Raw genomic sequence first — 22,571 nt, forward strand, 5'->3', positions numbered from 1 at the left:
ATTTTCAATTATATTAATATTTTTTTTATTTAGATAAATATGATAGAATTTGAACCCCACCGTAAAATTAATTATTAATTTAGTTAATTGGAATGAAGTATTGTCTTTCTAAATAAATACTGTATTAATTTTCTATAACTATATGAAAAAAGTAATGATATTTTGGTTTTGGTATTGGTCATGGTGTAAGAGGTTGTGAGTTGTGACTCAAGTGATATATTTCACAAAAGTTAAAAGTAATATGTGAATTATTAGACTTGTAGGTCTTGTTATCATTGTTCCATGGAATTATACTTATTTATTTATTATTATTGGTAAGGAATTATACTTTTTCCTTATTAAAAAAGTGAGAGCGAAAACTTAACCTTGTTTTTGGTAACTTCACTCAACTTGTTTTTGATAAAGATTTTTTTTTTGCAAATATATATATATATATATATGAAAATGAAAACCTTACACTTGATAATAGGATTTAAAACCTAGCATTTGATTTTTTTTCTTTTTTGGAGAGGAATCTAACATTTGATTTGATAAAGTTTCATTTTAAAAAAAGAAGAAGATTTGATAAAGAAAGAATGAATATTAGAATATTGAGGTTTAATTTGAGGGTAAAAAAAAAAAAGGCAACATATTGTGGCAATTATTTTTATACTATAATCTTAGTGCGCATGATGAACATGCAATCCCGTTTTAGTAACTAATACTCTCTTCGTTTCAAATTGTTTGGCTTGTATTCCATTTTGGAATGTCCCAAAAAAAAATTTCTGTTTGAAAAGTCAGACACTATTAATTTATTAATATTCCCTTTATGCCCTTAATTTATTTATGGGAGCATTTTTTTCAATTTAAAAAAAAATTAAAAACCTAAATTTTGAAATCCACTAATGCTATTGTTTTGCCACTAGTAGAGTTTCTAATCTACCGTATTAAAATTTGATTTAAAGGTAAAGATTGAATCTGGATTAGGCTTGGTGGCTATAGAATTTGGATTTGAATATAGGTTTGCAAATTATAGAATTTCTAGTATTGCTTGGCAGTTGGCGCTAATACTAGAAATGTTTTTTTTTTCTTAAATAATTTTTTGATAAATTTGTTTAGAAAATTTATAACTTTTTTTTTAAGAGATAAGATAGTTAATGATATTTCCCTAAATAATTGAGTTTTTCTAACTAGACCGAACAATTTGGGATGGAGGGAGTTCTAATACGATGTTAAATGAGTAGAGTCAATAGACCATTTGCGTTCAAAAGTTGTCCTAATGTAGATCTCAAACCATATGGAATTTTTAAGAGGAAATCGCGTGCCCTGTATGGGCCTTCCAGCACAATTTTATAACTTTCCAAATATTTCAAGGTTATAAATTAATTTTCTGTCTGGAATATTTTCCTCTTTATAAAAATAGGGTTATTCAATAAAAAAGAAAAAAGAAAAAAGAAAAAAGAAAAAAGAAAAAAGAAAAGAAAAGAAAAGAAAAATAAACAATGGCTATTTGAAAAGGTTATAAAAATAAAATAAAAAATAAAGTTATGCTTTACCGCTTTACAAATGTGCATTCAAAATTGTTGCCTCCGAACATATTCTTGCTCCAATTTGCACATTTCGGAGCTAGGATCAAGGGTGTTACTAAAAGCTACGTGAAAACAATAAAACTTTTGATACTTATTGATATTGTTGCGTCGACACAAAGGAGTTGATGATGAATTTGATCTCGAAATTAAGGTGAGAGACTTTATTGTCGTATGAGAAAGGAAGAATCGAGAGAGGTGCATTGCATGATTCACCCAACTCAACTATGATAAAAAATTATATGCCCAAACTCCTCATTCCTTTTTTGTTTTATTTTTGTAGATACTTAATTGTTTTAACATAATTGCTCTTTATTATTAGATTAAAAAATTAATGAGATTCTTTTTCGTGTAGGAGAAACTCAATTCCAAGTCCCTTACTTGTTGACAATAGATTTTGAGTTAACTAACATGAATAAACTCTTAATGTTTCCAAATTGACCAATTGTTCTTTTTCCATTTTGCGTCTACAAGAATCTAAAACTGTCATATAAGGGTAATCGAGTTTTATCTCTTGAAAATTTTTTATTTTCTATTTTAATTAGTACAAAGATTGAACAACATTGATTCAAACAAATTTTCCTTTAAATTGCACTATATTTGTTTAATTTTAGTTTTAATAGTAGCAATTTCAAATCAGCTATGTGGACATAATCCTGGCAGTTTTAGTCACGACAAGATTTAAAATATATAGAATCTATTTTATGATGATTAGTCTTAATACTCTTTACCTTCACATCAAGACGTTACTAAATTTCTTTTTAATGTAGGCAAGATTTGAATCAAAATCCCTTGTTAAACAACTAAAAACTTCATCGATAAAGTTAACCAAAATCTACCCTTGCATTTGATGCAATCAATGGTGTGTGTACATGTAAAAAACGAATAAATTAAATTATACATAATTTTCAATTGTTCAAAAAAAAAAAAAAAAAAAAGAAGAACAATGACAGTTGTAGTTTCTATTCACTTCAAAGCATGACTAATGCATATTTTAATTTTCTTCTTGTCCAGTTGGGCTAAACTTTTCAAAGCCAAGCTGGCCCCAACTGCTAAACCAAAAGCCTGTTCAAGAATGTAATACTTTTGACTGGAAAATCAATTTCTTAGAACCCAAACACCCTCGAAAATGGACCCCAGGTAGACTTTTTACTCCCAATTTAGTGGAATGCTCTAGTGAAATCTCCACCGTCAACGGTTAATGGGACCCACGATCACTATTGCCCACAAAGAAACATGGACGGTTCAGATGCCAAATTCCAAAGGTTCCAAAGTTGACTATACTATATGCTTTCCCAACACACAAGGAAAGAAATCTCAAAATATTCATTCAATAATGAGCAATCACTATGAAATCCCTTTAAACAAGGCTGAAATGTTGTACACACTACACAATAGCAAATCATCAGATTAATTCGTGGCAAATTCCCAATTCAGACATAACATTATATTAAAAAAAATTTGAGATTCCTTCAACTACATCTTTATCAGCTTTTTTACTGTCTATTACAAAAAAGAACAAAATTAAATTAAATACTTAAAACGGTTGGAAATTCAAATTTACCTAATCTAAACATTAATTCCTCATTAACCTAAAATCAACCCTGGTTAACCTCACCAAACACATTCTCAATTTTAATTAACCTTTGTCTTTGAGTCCAGCCTAGCTGCTATAAATACCAATCTCCAAAACCCTTTTGCTTTTCCATATTTCATGCTTTGTTGGACTACTTTTTCAAAGTTTCTTCTAAAGATACTTCTCTGCTTGAAATATTAGTAGTTTTTTTTGGCAGGGAGAGATTGAAGCAAATCTCTTCAAGTCACAGTATCAGAAACTTTGGTTCTTTATGGTAAGAGTTCTGGCCTCTACTATTATGTGCTTCATTTCCTTTTGTTGTATTTTTCTGTCAAAGATTGAAGCTTTGTTTGGCTTATAACACACTTTGTTATCAGGGTCTCATCTGGGTTTGTTTTAGATTTCCATTTTTTCATGAAAAATATAGACTTTTCATGTTAAAGACATTGAATATTAAAAAACCTGAATTAAAGCATTAAACAGACGTGTATTTGGTCCTTTCGAATTCTCTTCATATTTCTGAGTTTGTTGGGTCTAAAAGTATGAGGATTGTACATGTTTTTTTTTTTTTTTTTGGATCTCGGTTTATCAAGAAACTTGTCAATTACAGTTCATATATATTAATTCTATTGGGTTTCTTAGACTTTAATGTAAAACTTTGTCTGAACTCTAAACTCATTCAAATAAACTCTACTTGCTTTCATAGTTTATGACTGACTTTTTTGCATGTTTTACTTGAAGATGCCTAGTGTGAATCCTGATTCATCTGATAAAGATTCCGAGCCATTTGTCGAAATTGATCCAACATGCCGGTACGGCCGCTACAACGAGCTACTTGGCAGTGGTGCAGTAAAAAAAGTGTACCGTGCATTTGATCAAGAAGAAGGAATAGAAGTAGCATGGAACCAGGTCAAACTACGAAACTTCACTAATGATCCCTACATGATTGATAGGCTTTACTCCGAGGTCAGGCTGCTGAGAACCTTAACAAACAATAACATCATTGCCTTGTACAATGTGTGGAGGGACGAGGAAAACAACACCTTGAATTTTATCACCGAGGTGTGTACTAGTGGAAACTTGAGAGAGTATAGGAAGAAACATAGGCATGTTTCAATGAAAGCTTTGAAGAAATGGTCAAAGCAGATTTTGAAAGGGTTGGACTACTTGCATACACGTGAGCCTTGTGTTATTCATAGAGATCTCAATTGTAGCAATGTTTTTGTCAATGGGAACATTGGTCAGGTACCATTTTGTGCTTTAACATACATATTTGGTTGCTTATAGGTCATGTCGTTTGATTTGCAATTTTGGATCTTATGTTTTAAAATACATTTGCTTTACTTTCTAACCAAGCAATCAAATTTAGTCTTCTAATTTAAGAAAAAAAAAGTTGGTTTTGAATTGACTAATGATGTTATATGGAAGTTTAACAATTTTTTTCTTGGTTTTTTTGTTAGGTAAAGATTGGTGATTTGGGTTTGGCAGCGATAGTGGGGAAAAGTCATTCAGCACACTCAGTATTAGGGACACCAGAATTCATGGCACCGGAGCTTTACGAGGAGGATTACACGGAAATGGTGGATATATACTCATTTGGGATGTGCATGATTGAGATGGTGACTTTGGAAATTCCTTATAGTGAGTGTGACAATGTTGCCAAAATATACAAGAAGGTGTCAACTGGGATGAGGCCTGAGGCCTTGAGCAAGGTTAAGGATTTGGAGGTGAGGGCGTTCATCGAGAAGTGCCTTGCTCAACCAAGGGCAAGACCTTCTGCATCTGAGCTCCTCAATGACCCGTTCTTTGATGAAATTGATGATGACGAAAATGATGAATTTATTTTTTTATGACTAATGATGTTGTGAAGTGTGCTTAAATTTATCATTGTTATTTAATTTTTATTTTTTTAAATGTAAATGTTTTCAAATGTTTATAAGGAATTCGAAGAGACATGGGATAACAACTGAAGTTAGGATAATATATGGGGAGTGTTTGATTGGGGATGGTTTTGCCTTGTACATTGCGGTTTGAAGTTTGAACACATAAAAAATAAGTAAGAAAGATATATTGAGTTTGCTTCTTGTTTTGGCTTATTGTTTCATCAACTATATAATGACAACATATGATGTAATCATTTATCAAGTAAAAAAAGAATTGTTGTAATCTATGTCATTATTTTTTCCAAATTGTAAAAATAAATAAACACATGCTTTATTAATCTCTTTCTTTCCCCTGGACAAGTACTTTTCTACTCCATGTTTTCTTTTGAAAAATTATTTAATAAACAGTTTTTAAGATTCGATTTCAGATTTTTTTTCCTCTTACAAGAAGTGGAAAAGAGGATTTTAATCTAGGTAAGTGGATGGTAAAACTAATCTACAAGACTGTAGATGATTTTCAATTTTCAACCTGGTTTTTCCTGCTAAATTTGTAACCTTGTGACAACTGATAGAACAATTTGTTTTATAGATTCTGAATGATTAAACATTTCCAGTTTGAGATTTGGATCGTATAATTTTAAGTAAATTCAAAGGAGATGAGGGAACAATATTAAAAAAGCTAAAAAAGTGAAGTCAAATATATATATGTATATATATATTCTAGACGTGTCTGTTTAAAGTGCCAATGAAGAGATCATGAAGGATGACCTTCACAAGCAAACGGTAACGGTTGATGATGAGGGTGAAGTTGGGATGGCCCAAAGGCCTTATGGTCTTGCTTTGAAATAGGCAGTGTATTTTTGTTTTTGTTATTTGGATAATTTGACAGTTACAACGGAGGGGGTGGAGACATGAAGTGGTTATTAAAAAAAAGTGTGATCAGAATGCCTTACGAATTTGATGCCAAACTGTGATGATTCAAGAATCCATACAAGAAAAGGTCATTAGTGGTGGTCGAACTTAAGTATGACATTCCCTCAAAAGAATCAAGTCAATTAATCTTTTACCCAAAAAAAAAAAAAATCATAAATTTGAATGCAGTTTGTGCAAATGCATTGATTTAATGAGGCGGTATCAAAGTTGTTATGTGTTTTTTATTCTAAAAAAGAAGAAGAGGTTGTTACAGTTGTTTGTAATTTTAGTAGGCCTGTCTAAAAAATGGTTACCCCCAAAAAAAATGAACAATTTTTTTTTTTTAAACCTGTTTCTAACCATTTTTTTACATTTGTTTATCCAATGGATTCTGCATTCATAGTTTTAAATACCATTTCAAATTTCAGATAGCTATAAGCAAATTGTATCTCCCTAGATCCACACAATTTATCATCCAATTTGTACCTCAAGTTGCTATATATGATTGAGACTGTCATAGTCTTCAATAGCCAATGTCAACTCCTCCCTACTATAAGAATTCCTTGGCCTTTGCAATGTCCTGTGCAAAAGAATTGAAGATGGTAATGCACACCACAGCCCCCTAGGCCAAATTCAACAATATATAATTACTATTCCAGCTAATATATTGCACATATGCTTGGAAAAAGTTAAGGGCAGATTAACAGAGAACACACTAAACAAAAGGGGGAAAAAAAATCTTGCCCCAGAGTGAAAATGCTAAGCTTGTGCGTATTGGATAGTAATAAGAACCCTTTCCAATTACATATCCTTCTAATTTTCAAATATCACAATTATAAGAGCATTTCTATGGACCAAATATCTAAAACTACACTGGAAACACTTTATCATCAAATATACATAATATTAGAGATATATTACTGATCATCATGTTTATCAAATTGTGATCTGAACAAACATTAGTATTAAACTCAAACTCACTGGAAACACTTCAATTACCAATACTCTAAATGCCACCGCTTAATTACATTATCCTTATAGTTTGGAATGGTTTGGATAAGGTTCAAGTATTCAACGATATTCACTAGAGAGTCACGATCCATGTGCTAAAAAATCCAAAACTATTATACTACAAGAGATAAAATAAACTCTTGTTGATAAAATAGAAAATAGAAACCTAATTTCAATTGGATAGGTACTCGGTAAATACTGGAGAACCTTGTTGTATTTGGAATACAATGATATTTGTAAATCCATGATAGAGTCCTGTTTTACAAATTCGAGTGTTGGAATGAGAAATGATAGTTCTTGTTAAAGGAGAATCATATACAGTTACCAAAACCTACCACAGGAACACCAGCAGTTGCCAAAATTACACCAAGAATGGATGAGGTGGTTAGAAATAACTCAATGTCTAATGATTAGCAAAAGAAATGTGGCCATACTACAATATATATTGTGTATGAGCTTAATGTAACCAAGGCATATTGCAATAAAGCGTAGTAGAGTTTTATTGGAAAAACTAAAGGCACCAATATTTTCCATTACTAGTGGAAAAGAAAAATTATATAGGATGAGGATATTAATGAATTTTACATAGGAAACCAAAAACAACTGTATTGAAGCAAGTATACTTCACCTTCACCCAAAAAAGAGAGCTACAAATAATAGAAATATAATCTTGGGCTGCTTTACTAAAACCTAATATAGAGGTTGTGTAAGTGTTTATATACATTATGTCCTACTGCATAAAATACAATATTGTGCCACCTACTATCCTACTGCAAACACACACAGCTCAACTTAATTCCAATGTTGTCTTGTCAACCACAGCCTTTTGGATTTCATTTTTCTACCATGCCAAACAAGTGTAAAAAAGAAGCGTTGATAAATCTTTGCAAACAACATTACAACCCCAACAAAACACCACAGACAATTAAGTTCACCCCACTAACTCTCTCTCAACTCATTGACCTTCACTTGTTAGAACCATTAACTAAAAAAATCCATACCGCAATTCAGAAAATCATTAACTCAACAAAACCCCATTCCACCTAGACTAAAATAGTAAAATCCCTCTTCACCAAAAACCTAATTTTAGAACATACACATACCTATCTACTTACCACCCAAATAGATACATACATGCATATACATGATTATTTCAGATTTTTCTAATGTACAATGAAGGAATTTCATTAAAGGAAAATGGATCTCAAAGAAAAAAATAGAAAGAGTTGGGAATGTTATTTCAAAATATCACAAATTATAAACTCTGCAGTCACAAAATTCAGTTTCTTGGAAGCCCTCTTTTCCATGTAAAAGAAACTCACATTAAAGAGTTAGGAATCAAAAAAGATGATTTCTCCAAATTACATACAAGCTCCTAATCGAGCCTGTTACTTGCAGTGAAGTGTGTCACATCACCAATATGTTGCTAAGATCAAAATAAATGCAGCATAGTTAAGGAGGACGATAGTTCAGTTTCCATACCTTTCAACTAAACCAAGAGTGTCAATGTCCAGAGGCAATATAAGAGAGGCTTGGATATCTTCAAAAATAAATCTCTAGTTGCAATACCTTTGTAAAACCACGAAACCCAAACATACTCATTGAATCAACAGTTTAATCATGTGTACCCACCCACATAGCCACACACAATTCAAATGAACGGATGCAGCCAGAAAATTTGGAACTACAAAGAAAAAATATAGCATATTTTGACGCAAAACTATAGTATGCTTGCACAAAGTGTGCATCGTCACCTAGTTTGCAATAAACATCGAAGGCCAGGTTTTTCCCCAAGTAAGAAGAAGTCTTTGGAGACCCACATTTCTTTTGCCTAAGCATGATTCTAAGATTTCTGTTGCAAGGAATCCACCAAATAGCCTTTGAGTTTGTTACAAATAGCCCATTTAGTTTGCTGCAATATGCAAAAACCTTTTTTTGTTGAGACTTTACAAAGTGATCAATAAGAGATTGAGAAATTGGGATTCATTTTAACTTTTAAGGTATTGTATATTGCTTTTAATTATCAAATTCTTGTATTAATTGAAATGTGATTTTACATTGTAATGTATAGAGATAATAAAACTACAACTTGGATTGCATTTGATATTCAAAAGAAGAAACTTCATATTCATATATGTCAATGGAATGAATATAGCTAATAATACAAGCATTAACCAGATCAAAGATCAAATAAAAATCATCAAAATATTGATTACTATGATAGCATGATATTTGCACTAAATATTAAGAATCTTACAACATTTACTTACAACGCAGCCAAGTTTGTGCCACAAAACCCCAGAGTTTGAACCCTAGGTGATCTAGGAATTGAAAGTACATGATTCTCACTTGCTTGTTCAATAGTAAAGGGCCCAATACAACCCAAAACCCAACCACAAATCCAAGTGCCATACTAACGTAAAACCAATCCACTTCAGGTCCACCAAAATCCTTGCTCCTTTTGTTTTCAACGTTGGGTTTTACATCACTTATAGAACAATTCTCAATTAGTGGAGCTCCACAAAGTCTGTTTCCAATAAAGCAGGAGGCATTGAGGCTCTGTAGTTGAGTGCTTAACGGGATTTTCCCACTTAAATTGTTGTTTGACAAGTTCAACTGACTTAGAAATGTCAATCTTGACATACTTTGAGGAATTTGACCTGAAAGTTGATTTACAGAGAAATCTATAGATTCCAATGATCCCATAGCACCTATATTGTCAGGAATCCTTCCTCTCAAGATATTAAATGACAAATTTAATGATTGTAATCCTTGAAGACTAGTCACTTCTTTAGGGATCTCGCCTGATAGATTGTTTTTGGAAAGGTCTATACTTTTTACAAGTTGAAGCGTGGTGGAATACTCAAGCACTTTCCCCTTAATCACAACCAATGCACTTTCTAAAACCCAAGAATAACCATATGTAGTTGACCGGCCATATAAAAGAATAGGATCATTTGAATTGTTATTTGTGGCCATGGCACTGAAATTGTAAACACATCTAGGTATGCTTCCAAATAACTTATTATTTGAGAGGTCCAAGATTTGGAGTGAAGTTAGAGAGCAGAGTTCTTCCGGGATGTAACCATTGAAACTATTTGAGCGAAGGCTGAGAATCATCAAGCTTGAAAATCTATGTCCTATCCATGAAGGTATGCTCCCAACAAACTCATTTTTGCCAATATCAATAGTAACCAAGTATTTACAATTTTTCAATGAGGATGGTAATTTTCCGGAGAATTTGTTGTTGTATAAATGCAAAGATTGAAGATAAATCAAAGATCCAATGGATCTTGGAATAGAACCGGACAAATGGTTGTTTCCCAAATTTAAGGTATACAAATTTTTCCACTTTGTCCAACAACCAATTATTTCCCCTAACAACAAGTTTTTACCAAGATTGAGAAATGACATTTGTTTGGACTCATTCATCTTGTAACATAAAAAGTGCGAAATAGATCCAGACAATAAATTGTCAGAGAGATCTAAGAAGCTCACATTAGAGGATATACAAGGCAACAAACCATTGAAGTGATTTGAACTCATATCAATCATTGATGAAGGGGACAAAATCATTGGGATATTTGGAATCTCTCCATGGATCTGATTGTGAGAGAGATTTAGATACACAAATTGAGAAGACAGGTTCCAAAACAAAGGAGGAATTGCATCTGAAATCTGTGTCTTAGATATGTCCAAATATTTAAGATGCTTTTGTGAAAGAAGCCACAAAGGAAATCTTGGCCCTAAATTCCACGATCTCAAAAATAAATAATTGAGTTGAAAAGGAGGGATCCAACTGTTTCTTACTTCTAAAGTCAGTTGGTTTCGAGATGCAAGAAGTGTTGTCAATTTCATGAATTTGGCAAAATGAACTTGAGATACTACACCCTCCAATATATTTGATTCGATATTTAAATGCACTAATTTGGAGAGCAGTCCAAAACTTGGAGGGAGAGTTCCATTAATTCGGTTACTCCCAAGGTCCAAGGATCTCAAAGAGGAAAGATTTCCTATAGACCATGGAATTGGACCTGAAATTGAATTAGACCCCAAAGAAAGGATGACCAGATTTTTAAATTGCCCAAGCTCATCAATCAACTGCCCAGACAGTTGAGCATTAGACAAATCTAAGATCTCTAGTCCATTTGAAACACATCTTGACAGACTTTGAAAGATTTCAGATACCTCTTGATTCCAATTGTTGCCTTGCAATGTAATTTCCTTTAAGTTGCAGAGATTACCCAAAGATCTTGGTACCTTTCCTTCAAGTTCATTGAATGACAAGCATATGCTAATGGCAGATGTTAGGTTTCCAATGGCACTAGAGATTGTACCCTGCAAGTGATTGTAATAGAGGTTGAGGAACTCAAGATGACTAAAACTATAGAGCCAATTGGGAATTGAAGAGTTGAAATAGTTCCAAGATAGATCGAGGTGCCTAAGTGAAGTCAAGTTCTGGAGATGAACAGGGATTGGACCTTGAAACCGATTTTCAGATAGATCAAGAGAAACCAGATTATGAAGACCAAAGACCCAAAACAGAATAGAATTGTTCTCAAAATTGTTGGATGAGAGATCAAGGATGGTGAGACATGAAAAGTTAATACTACTGGGTATCGGTGGTGGGATGAAACCAGAAAGTTCACAATCTGACAATCGCAACTCTAACAAGGAAGGGTGTTTGTTTATCTCCTGTAGCCAATCAGAGGCTTGGCTAAGGTTTGCATAACTCAAAGCAAGGTGTCGTAGTAAAGGAAGACCAGAGAGCCATTGAAGGTTCTTGACATATAAATCATTATCTCCAAGATCGAGATAGTGCAAATTAGAGAGATTCCCAAGTTGATGAGGAATCAATCCCCCAAATCCCGCACTAGAGAGATTAAGAAATCTTAAGCTCCCCATAGAACCGAGGAATTTGGGAATTTGAGTCTCATTGAAATCATTGTAGCTGAGGTCTAAGTAAATCAAATGCTTCAAATCAAGCAGAGAAGGATTTATCTTACCGCCGAACACTGACCTCTCATAAGTTTGCAATTGAGCGTCATATTGGGCATCGGTAGTAAGCTCATCATACAGAGGACGAAAGGTTCTGAGACGGAGTTGGAGGACGTGACTGGTAACATTGTGGCAGAGAACACCGACCCAGTGACAACAATCCACGTCAGATGCAGCAGCCCAAGAGGCAAGCCGGTTTGAAGGATCTAGAAGGTCATGCTTGAAGTTGAGAAGGGCGTGTCGCTCGCTTTCAATGCAACGAACCTCAGAGTCAGAGTGGGAGTGGGCAGTGCAGAAGTTAGGAGGAGGATGAATAGTTACCAAACAAAGAAAGCTTAAAGTAATTCTCCACAAGGAACCCTCCTTCATCGTTATGCTTTTATAAAAATAAAACTGGTTTATGATTTTGTTATGTGATGTGAAATGCCAATAATGGCATGCTAATTTATAGGAAATGGACCGTGTATTGCGTTGTGTTGACTACCTGCTACGAGTTTGTTTTTTGGTACTTTAAATTTCTACCGCACAAATAATGAGACCCTTCATTTGTGGCCCATTTTTAAGTTCCACTTGGATTCATATCAATTTTCTAACTTGTGCAAAGGGAACTTGTGGGCCCTTTGGTACATTTGGATTTATATACCAATTTTTTAACTTGTGAAAAGTGCAATGTAATTTGATTGGTTATCCATTACTTGTGTCAAAAATTCAAAAATTCAAAAATCTTTAAAATGGAATGTGTTTATACTTTCAATTTCAACCACACATTAGGGATTGACTGACTCACTAAGTCTTGTAGATGGGATCCTCTATTTGTAGGCCCTTAGCTTTATTTGGATACATATAAATTTTTTATCTTTATGAAACATTTTAGACGGTAATTTGAATGGTCAATACTCATTTATTACTTGTATCGAAATTCAACAATCTTTAAAATATAATATGTCTCGCTGTGACTTAAGTCTTTGGGAATTATGGTAGTGATTGTTTAGCAACAAAATTTTTAAGGTGATAAATTGATAATACCATTGCTTGTATGCTAAATTTGTATAATAATAGGATATTGTGTAAATTTTACTTGGATCTTACATTTAAATGTTGCAAAGAAAAAGGGGACAAAAGTTTTATGTTATCATTGGCAAATACTCCTCATTGGCATTACAAAAACTAGGTTGGATTGAAATATTCTAAGGCTCAAAGGGTGAATTGTCATAAATTGATTAATGGGTTGAGTTGGTCAATTCCACCCTCAAATTGCAAAACAAATTTATTGCATTGGACAGTATGATGATACAATGCTCAAAATTTATAATGTACTAGCTTGTAATTTGTACCTATGCACGGAAATATTTAATAATAGTGATAATAAGATAGTTTTACTTACTTAGTTGAGTCATGAATGAAGTGTTCATCTTCGATTTTCTTTGAGTTTTGACTTATATATATATATATATATATATTGGATGGCATGAACTTTTAATCGCAAAACACAAGGTTAATTTTATCATCAAGAAAATCAGAAGTTTGTTACTTAATTAACACCTTATGGTGTTCCAAACGGAGAGTTGGAAACAATTATAGTTTAAATCCTTTCATCTCAATTGTAAATATAGAATTATTAGAAGAAAAAAAAGTGTCAAAATCTAACATATTGATTTTCTTATTAGTATCTATATTTTGGAAGTCTTCCTAGTGCTTGCACAATTTTCTCATAAAAGACCTAGCTATGAGTAACATGCACACTAACATTAAATATACTCTATTTTTATCTCCATTTGAAAGATACTGTGTAAATTGTCATCCAAGTTAATTGAAAAAAATTATGTGCAATGGCCTAGAATCTTTTCTAATCAATATTAGTGTGAACAATTCAACATTCCTTTGATGGAATAGGTGATATAGGAATTTGCTATCATATACAGTGGGTTTGTTTGATGTTGTGAAATTGCCTAAGCTAGCTATTAAAAAGTCTAGTATTATTAGTTCCAAAAATCATGTACTTTACGAGTGATTATTAAACAAAATTGTGATTATTAAAAATGCATTTTATGAATGTGTCATGGATGTGAACAGAATTTTTTTATGTCAAATAGTGGTGCCCTCCTATCCTGAATTCATTGTGGAATAGGGCACTATTGGTGGTTAAACCAATTTCGACTTTCCCTCAAAATCAAAGTCTATATTTCTCAACAAAAAAAAGAAAAAAAAAAGAAAAGAAAAGAAAAAAAGAAATAAAGAAAAAAGAAGAGAGAGATTTTGCAGGGAGTGCATAATGTATTGATGTTAGGCCAAATGAAGTTGTTATGTTTATTAGCTATTTTAGTGGTCTTATTACAATTGACTAAATTGTTTTGTTCTTTTGTTTTTAAATTCATGCCACTAATATGTATGATGAAACTTCTAGTTCCACTGATATTAATGTTCCTATTGCACATATTAATACCATAATTAACTGGATTGAATTCGTCAATTAGGAAAAAATAATGAAAACAACATACCAATGGTGGCATGTATAGAAATATGATCAAGAGTCTTTTACTTTGATGACATTTGATAAGGAAGAATCGTAGCAAGTACCAGGGGCTTAACCCGTCAGCTTTCTCCTCAGGCTAACGGGCCAGCCACGACGGACGTTGAGGACTAATATGCTGACGGAAAAAGACACGCTGACAGTAAGGAAAATTTGAGAAAAGCTTAAGGGCTAATTATGTTCAGAAATGCTGACGGCCCTTTATCAACGTAGGGAACGAGACAAGCCAATGGGTAGGAGGCCGACGGTTCCAATAAAACCTTTACTTGGCCACCACACTCAATGATAGATTCTTATAAGGAAATGACTCCGCAATCTACGCTCATAAGGATTCCTATATGGAAAAGACTTCTGCTCCAAGAAAGAAAGGTCAAACCCCTACTACTATAAAAGCCCTAATACCCTTACAAATCGAGGTACGCATAATTAACCATTCTCTAGCACTCTAGAGTTGAAAGAAGTTCTAACTTGACATTCAGAGGGTATTTGGCCGGCACCACACCGGTGCTCTCTGTTAGGTCCTCTTTTCTTTGTGCAGGTGTCGTTTCGAGGGTACGAGCATTGTGCAACTCACTGTTGATATTTTCGGCATCATCAGTTGGCGCCGTCTGTGGGAAATGTAGCCCGAAGGGAAAGCCCCATTATCGAGTTCTCGGAAGAAGACGCGCGACGCCTTCACCACCCACACGACGACACGCTTGTCGTCAGCCTACAGGTTGGGGACTACAACTTGCATCGGGTGTTGGTCGACAATGGCAGCTCGGCAGACATCTTGTACTACCCGGCATACCAGCAGATGAAAATTAGCAGGGAACAACTGGTTCCAACGAACGCCCCACTTGTCGGTTTTGGAGGGGCAAAGGTGTTTCCGCTGGGTGCGGTCATGTTGGCTGTGACAGTAGGCGACTACCCCCAGCAAATCACAAAGGACGTAACGTTCCTCGTGGTTGACCATTCGTCCGCCTATAATGCTATCCTAGGGCGATCCACCCTCAATGCGTGGAGGGCGGCAACTTCAACTTATCATTTAATGATCAAGTTCCCAACAGAATACGGAGTCGGAGAACTACGTGGAAACCAGATTGCCGCACGCGAATGCTACGTAGCCATGATGGAAATGGATGACCACCTCCAAACCATGAGCATAGAAGAGCACCGAAGCATGACGGAGCCAGTCGAGAAGCTTGAAGAAATACCCCTGGACGACTCCATGCCTAATCAGACAACAAGGATTGGAACCCTTGCAAGTCCCGCAATCCGGCAAACACTTACAGCATTCCTCAAAGAAAATCAGGACGTATTCGCCTGGAGTCACGAGGACATGCACAGAAGAAGCAGGTCTTCGCCCCAGAATGGGATCAAGACATAGCCGAAGAAGTCCGCAAGCTACGAGAGGCAAATTTCATTAGAGAAGTCTACTACCCCGACTGGCTAGCAAACGTAGTGATGGTTAAGAAAGCTTCCGGGAAATGGAGGATGTGTGTAGACTTCACCGATCTAAACAAGGCATACCCCAAAGACAGCTACCCTTTCCCGAGAGTCGACACTCTAGTAGACTCTACGGCTCAACACCAGCTGTTAAGCTTCATGGACGCTTTCTCCGGCTACAACCAAATCAAGATGCACGATGATGATCAAGAAAAAACTTCCTTCGTAACCAGCCAAGGCCTATTCTGATACAAGGTAATGCCGTTCGGTCTAAAAAATGCTGGCGCAACATATCAAAGGCTTATGAACAAGATGTTCGCACGGCAGATCGGGAGAAACGTCCAGGTATATGTAGATGATATGCTGGTTAAAAGTCGAAGGGAGGAAGATCATTTAGAAGACCTCAGGGAAACCTTTGACACCCTTCGCTCTTACAACATGAAGCTTAATCCAGGGAAGTGCGCCTTTGGGTTGACGGCAGGAAAATTCTTAGGATTCATGGTTTCCCAGAGAGGCATCGAGGCCAATCTAGACAAGATCCGGGCTATAATGGAGATGGCACCACCAAAGAATGTGAAGGAAGTACAAAGCCTCAATGGCAAGATAGCAGCGCTAAACAGGTTCGTCTCCAGGGCAACAGACAAATGCCTACTGATGATGCCGAAAAAACCACCAGTGAGCCACACGGTCCTCGCACACTCGAAACAGCACATGCACAACACAAAAGCTGAAGACCTTAAGAGGAGTACCGGTATAGTACCGGCCAAATACCCTCCGAAGGTCAAGTTAGAACTTCTCACAACTCTAAAATGCTAGAGCGGGGTCAATTATGCATACCTTGGCTTGTGAGGGTATTGGAGTTTTTATAGTAGTAGAGGGTGGACCTCTCTTCCTTGGAGTAGAAGTCTTTTCCTTATAGGAATCCTTATAAGCGTAGATTGCGGAATCCTTTCCTTATAGGACTCTAATATTGAACGTGGAAAGCAAGTCATCTTTTTATCATTCATGCGTGGTGATCAAGTCAAGAATACATTGGAGCCGTCAGCTTTAGAGCCGTCAGCTTTGCCTACTCCCTCATTAGGGTCGTCAGCTTCGCCTACTGCCTCGTCAGGGTTGTCAGCTTTGCCTACGACCTCGTTAAGGTCGTCAGCTTTGCCTACGACCTCGTTAAGGTCGTCAGCTTTGCCTACGACCTCGTTAGGGTTGTCAGCTTTAGGGTCGTCAACTTTATTATCTTCAACTTACTGCCTTCAGCTTACCCTTTAGCTTACCCTTCAGCTTACTACCTTCAGCTTACTATCTTCAGCTTACTACCTTCAACTTACTATCTTCAGCTTACCCTTCAGCTTACTACCTTCAGCTTACTATCTTCAACTTACTATTTTCATCTTACTACCTTCAGCTTACTATCTTCAGCTTACTACCTTCAGCTTCTTCAGTATGCATAATAGAGCTGACGGGTCTTTGGAGATCAACTTTTATTTTTTCAATTAAAAATTCCCCCTATCAGTTGCCCCCCACTCCATAACCTCGTCAGCTTTAGCTGCCGGGTTATGGAGTTAACATCGTCAGAAAGGTCACTTATGTGTGATGCCTCGAGCAGCCTTTATTAAATGCTTGAGCATGTGGCGTGAATTGATCGATTCTGTTTTCGGATGAGCCTCTACAGTCAACACTCGTGGGCGACACTATTTTTGAGGAAGGTGACGATCTTACCAAGTTCGTGGCAGACCTAAAAGATGATAGCGTCATCCTTTCCCGGCCTGTTATGGATTTGTTCACGAATCCATCCATTTGTGGATAATGGCATTAGCTTGCTTTTACTTGATGGACTCGTCCACTTGTGGGACAAGTCATACATTCAACCACTTTGTGGATAAGTTCATTCATTTTTGAGGGGTCATCCGCTTTGTGGACTTAGGCTCATCTACTTCGTAGACTTGGTAATATGTCTGTCTACTTTGTGAACTTAGGCTGATTTGCTTTATAGACTTTGGTCAAGTTTGTGGATTTATATTAAACTCGTCTACTTTGTAGACTTGGCAATAGGCCTGTCCACTTTTTGAACTTATGCTCGTCTACTTTGTAGTCTTGGTAATGAATTTGTCCACTTTGTAGACTTAGCAGTAGACTTAATGATAAACTCGTCCACTTTGTGGACTTAATAACTTTTCATTCTCTTAGTTTGAGGCCATCCACTTTGGACTCATCAATGTTGTCCACCTTGTGGATTTAATAGGGTCGTCCACTTTGTGGACTTATTGAGGTGACTAAGTGTTGGTACCTCGTCATCATTTTGGTCGTCCACTTGTAGGCGACTTAGTATGATGATCATCTACCCATAGTTGACTTCGGTCATGCGTCTGCCCGTAGGTGACTTAACGTAATAACTATTCACCCGTAGGTAACTTTGACCACGCGTCTACCCGTAGGTTGCTTAGCGTAGTGACCGTCTACCCGTAGGTGACTTAGCGTAGTGACCGTACACCCGTAGGCGACTTTAGCCATGCGTCTACCCGTAGGTGACTTAGCATAGTGACCGTCTACCCGTAGGTGACCTAACGTAGTGACCGTCCACCTGTAGGCGACTTAGCGTAGTGACCGTCCACCCGTAGGCGACTTTGGCCATGCGTCTACCCGTAGGTGACTTAGCATAGTGACTGTCCACCCGTAGGCGACTTTGGCCATGTGTCTACCCGTAGGCGACTTAGTATAGTGACTGTCCACCCGTAGGCGACTTTGGCCATGTGTCTACTCGTAGGCGACTTAGCCATGTGTCTACCCGTAGGCGACTTAGCCATGTCTAAATAAACTCCTCTTATTATAATAAACCATGCATTCATAGAAAAAGTAGTTCTTAAAAAGAAAACAAAAACGTGCCCTTTGGGCTTTGTAGCAAAAACTAAAGTAAATAGAAAAACTGAGGAGTATAACTAAAATTCACTAAGGTAAACTAGAAATAAAGGGGTGCCGCTCTTCATGCCATCCTTTCTACTAGTAGTACTTCTGAAGGTGCTTGGTGTTCCATGGGTGGTGTAGCTTCTGTCCGTCCAGCGTCTCCAGTTCTTGCCATCTTCCGCCCTCTGTCCTGTTGCGTATCTTCCTGTCTTTCTCTCTTCTCTCGAGTCAGAAGCGCGTCTTCAGCATTCATGTACTTGGTGGCCCTGTAGAGTACTTCCAACATGGTCTTGGGGTCGTTTTTGTATAGTGAAAACAAAAAGTTACCCTTTCGCAACCCATTTGTGAAGGCTGCTACAAGTATTTTGTCGTCGGCTTCGTCGATCGATAGCGCTTCTTTATTGAAGCGCGTTATGTAGGATCTCAGCGTCTCGTCCTCTCGTTGCTTAATACTCATCAAGCATGCCGTGGACTTCTTATACCTGTGTCCCCCAATAAAGTATGTAGTGAACTGAGCGCTTAGCTCCTTGAAAGTGCTGATGGAGTTCGGCGTCAGTCGGCTGAACCATACCCTTGTGAGGCCCTTCAGCGTTGTAGGGAAGGCCTACACATGATTTCGTCCGCTGCCCCTTGAAGGTGTATCAAGGTCTTGAAGGTCTCTAGTTGATCCAGAGGATCCTTCACTCCGTCGTAACTGTCTATATGCGGCATGCGAAATTTATGTGGTAGGGGGAAGGAATTGACAGCTGCAGTGAACGGCGAGTCGGTGTGATTTACCAGATCGTCAAGGTCGCTCGACACCCGTCCTTTGAGGGCATTCATCATGACCTCCATTTGTTCCTTTATTGCCTGTATCTTCGTGGCAATGTGTGGTTGAGTTGCATCCATGAGGGATGGCATGCTCAGATTTTGACGCTCCGGTCTACTAGGAGCATTACTGCCTTCCAGCCTTTCTCGTTCTCTTCTATCGGCACTGGTGCCTTCTTGGTCCTACTCTTGAGTGCCGTGACCTGCATTTTTCTGGCATAACTGTTCCTCCAGATCGTTGTTTTGCTTAATGAGGCGTTCCACGGTTGCAATGAGAGTCTGCACCTGTCTCTTGAGTGCAATTGGGTGTGGTTCGTCTCCTTGAACGTTGTTGGTGGTCGCTATCGAGCGAGTAAGTACCATGCAACTCTTTGTCCGGGAAGCGATAATATGGCTTACAAGTTGTAAAAAACTTTCCCACAGACGGCGCCAACTGATGATGCCGAAAAAACCACCAGTGAGCCACACGGTCCTCGCACACTCGAAACAGCACCTGCACAACACAAAAGCTGAAGACCTTAAGAGGAGTACCGGTATGGTACCGGCCAAATACCCTCCGAAGGTCAAGTTAGAACTTCTCACAACTCTAAAGTGCTAGAGCGGGGTCAATTATGCGTACCTTGGCTTGTGAGGGTATTGGAGTTTTTATAGTAGTAGAGGGTGGACCTCTCTTCCTTGAAGTAGAAGTCTTTTCCTTATAGGAATCCTTATGAGCGTAGATTGCGGAATCCTTTCCTTATAGGACTCTAATATTGAACGTGGAAAGCAAGTCATCTTTTTATCATTCATGCGTGGTGATCAAGTCAAGAATACATTGGAGCCGTCAGCTTTAGAGCCGTCAGCTTTGCCTACTCCCTCATTAGGGTCGTCAGCTTCGCCTACTGCCTCGTCAGGGTCGTCAGCTTTGCCTACGACCTCGTTAAGGTCGTCAGCTTTAGGGTCGTTAACTTTGCCTACAACCTCGTTAGGGTCGTCAGCTTTAGGGTTGTCAGCTTTGCCTACGACCTCGTTAGGGTCGTCAGCTTTAGGGTCGTCAACTTTATTATCTTCAGCTTACTGCCTTCAGCTTACCCTTCAGCTTACTACCTTCAGCTTACTATCTTCAGCTTACTACCTTCAACTTACTATCTTCAGCTTACCCTTCAGCTTACTACCTTCAGCTTACTATCTTCAGCTTACTACCTTCAGCTTACTATCTTCAGCTTACTACCTTCAGCTTACTATCTTCAGCTTACTACCTTCAGCTTCTTTAGTATGCATAATAAAGCTGACGGGTCTTTGGAGATCAACTTTTATTTTTTCAATTAAAAATTCCCCTTATCTACCCTTCTTTCGCACGCTAAAAAGGTCTTTCGAGTGGACCACGGAATGCCAACAAGCGTTTGAGGAATTGAAAGCTTACCTCTCTTCCCCACCATTATTGAGTCCCTCGCAACCAGGAGAAGAACTCTTTCTTTATCTCGCTGTCTCCCCAGCCGCCGTCAGTGCCGCCTTGATCAGAGAAGAAGAAAAAGTACAGAAACCTGTGTATTACACTAGTCGGGCGCTACGAGGAGCTAAAGAAAGATATCCACCCATGGAAAAACTTGCTTTTGCGCTGGTTACAGCAGCACGTAAATTGAAGCCGTACTTTCAAGCCCACACGATTATTGTCTTGACTGATAAGCCTTTGCGACGGGCAATGAGCAACCCAGAAGCTGCTGGGCGCTTGGCACTTTGGGCCATAGAATTAAGCGAGTTTGACATCCAATATTGCCTGCGGACCGTTGTTAAGGGGCAGGACGTTGCAGATTTCATAGCAGAATTCACGAATGGTGAGGACAGGGGGGCAGAAGAATCCCCGCAATGGAGCATACATGTAGATGGATCCTTCAACAGGCAGGCAGGCGGAGCTGGCGTCTTACTACAGTCACCCAAAGGAGATACGGTAGAGTGTATGGTCCGCCTTGAATTCCCTACCACCAATAACGAGGCGGAGTACGAAGCTTTGATAGCAGGGCTTGACCTCGTAAAAGCAGCAGGAGCCGAAAAAGTGATCGTTTACTGTGACTCCCAAGTCATAATCAACCAGATAAGTGGGGAGTATGAATGCAAAGGCGAAAGAATGAAGAAGTATCTAGACCAAGCAAGAAGGAGGACGAACGAGCTGAAGGTCAAAATTATACAGATCCCTTGGGGAGAAAACAAACAAGCCGACCGCTTGGCCAAAGCCGCCTCAGCCGTACACATGGCCACCATTGGTAATACACTCTCCTTCACACAGCTCTCTCCACTCATAAATGTTGTCGACGTACAGGAGCTCGATCCCCAAAATGATTGGACCACGCCGTTAACCTCTTTCTTGAAGAACGGAATGTTGTCGAATGATAAGGAGGCGGCAAGAAAACTAAAGGTTCAAGCAGCAAGGTTCGTGCTGATAAGAGATGTTTTGTATAAGAAAGGTTTCTCTCGCCCCTACCTACGATGCCTAGGTCCTGAAGAAGCAGATTACGTCATGAGAGAAGTGCACGAAGGAATTTGCGGAAACCACTCAGGATCAAGATCGTTAGTGCACAAGCTAGTACGAACTGGGTACTTTTGGCCAACAATGCAGAAGGATGCCGAGGCTTATGTGAAGGCTTGCGACAAATGCCAAAGGTTCAGCAACGTCATCAGACAACCACCCGAAGAACTCACCCCGATGACGGCATAGTGGCCATTCGCTCAGTGGGGGTTGGACATCATGGGGCCGTTCCCTACGGCAATACGACAATTGAAGTTTCTAATTGTCGGCATTGACTACTTTACGAAGTGGGTGGAAGCTGAAGCCTTGGCCACCATTACAGAAAAAAAACGTACGGAGCTTCGTTTGGCGATGCATCATATGCAGGTTTGGCATTCCAAGGATCTTAGTCTCGGACAACGGGAAGCAATTCGACAACGACTCCTTCAGGGACTTCTGCTCGCAGTTAGGGGTACGAAAC

General features: G+C 37.8%; 3 protein-coding genes across 3 annotated transcripts; 2 read left to right on the forward strand and 1 right to left on the reverse strand.

Annotated features, from left to right (window-relative positions):
• Positions 1–3,173: 3,173 nt before the first annotated feature.
• On the forward strand, positions 3,174–5,237 carry LOC112006018 (probable serine/threonine-protein kinase WNK11). The gene is made up of 3 exons (XM_024038333.2): positions 3,174–3,415; positions 3,883–4,386; positions 4,602–5,237. Exons 1-3 carry the CDS (start codon positions 3,413–3,415, stop codon positions 4,992–4,994), a joined length of 900 nt encoding a protein of 299 aa, XP_023894101.1. The 5' UTR covers positions 3,174–3,412; the 3' UTR covers positions 4,995–5,237.
• A 3,972-nt stretch (positions 5,238–9,209) lies between these two features.
• Positions 9,210–12,314, reverse strand: LOC112006008 (receptor-like protein EIX2). Its single transcript, XM_024038321.2, has one exon. The coding sequence runs from the start codon at positions 12,312–12,314 to the stop codon at positions 9,210–9,212; it is 3,105 nt and encodes a 1,034-aa protein (XP_023894089.1).
• Positions 12,315–21,184: 8,870 nt separating this feature from the next.
• Positions 21,185–22,300, forward strand: LOC136061767 (uncharacterized). Its single transcript, XM_065760026.1, has one exon. It carries the CDS (start codon positions 21,185–21,187, stop codon positions 22,298–22,300), a length of 1,116 nt encoding a protein of 371 aa, XP_065616098.1.
• The last annotated feature ends 271 nt before the right edge of the window (positions 22,301–22,571 follow it).

Source organism: Quercus suber, unplaced genomic scaffold (assembly GCF_002906115.3).
Source record: "Quercus suber isolate HL8 unplaced genomic scaffold, Cork oak 2.0 scaffold_350, whole genome shotgun sequence".
Taxonomy (NCBI): domain Eukaryota; kingdom Viridiplantae; phylum Streptophyta; class Magnoliopsida; order Fagales; family Fagaceae; genus Quercus; species Quercus suber.

Excerpts from the sequence above, each read along its gene's own strand:
- LOC112006018 (XM_024038333.2), top strand. Across the intron at positions 4,387-4,601 it reads TCAATGGGAACATTGGTCAG|GTAAAGATTGGTGATTTGGG; the intron begins GTACCATTTTGT and ends TTTTTTTGTTAG.
- LOC112006008 (XM_024038321.2), bottom strand. The coding sequence starts at position 12,314 with ATGAAGGAGGGTTCCTTGTGGAGAATTACTTTAAGCTTTCTTTGTTTG.
- LOC136061767 (XM_065760026.1), top strand. The coding sequence starts at position 21,185 with ATGGAAAAACTTGCTTTTGCGCTGGTTACAGCAGCACGTAAATTGAAG.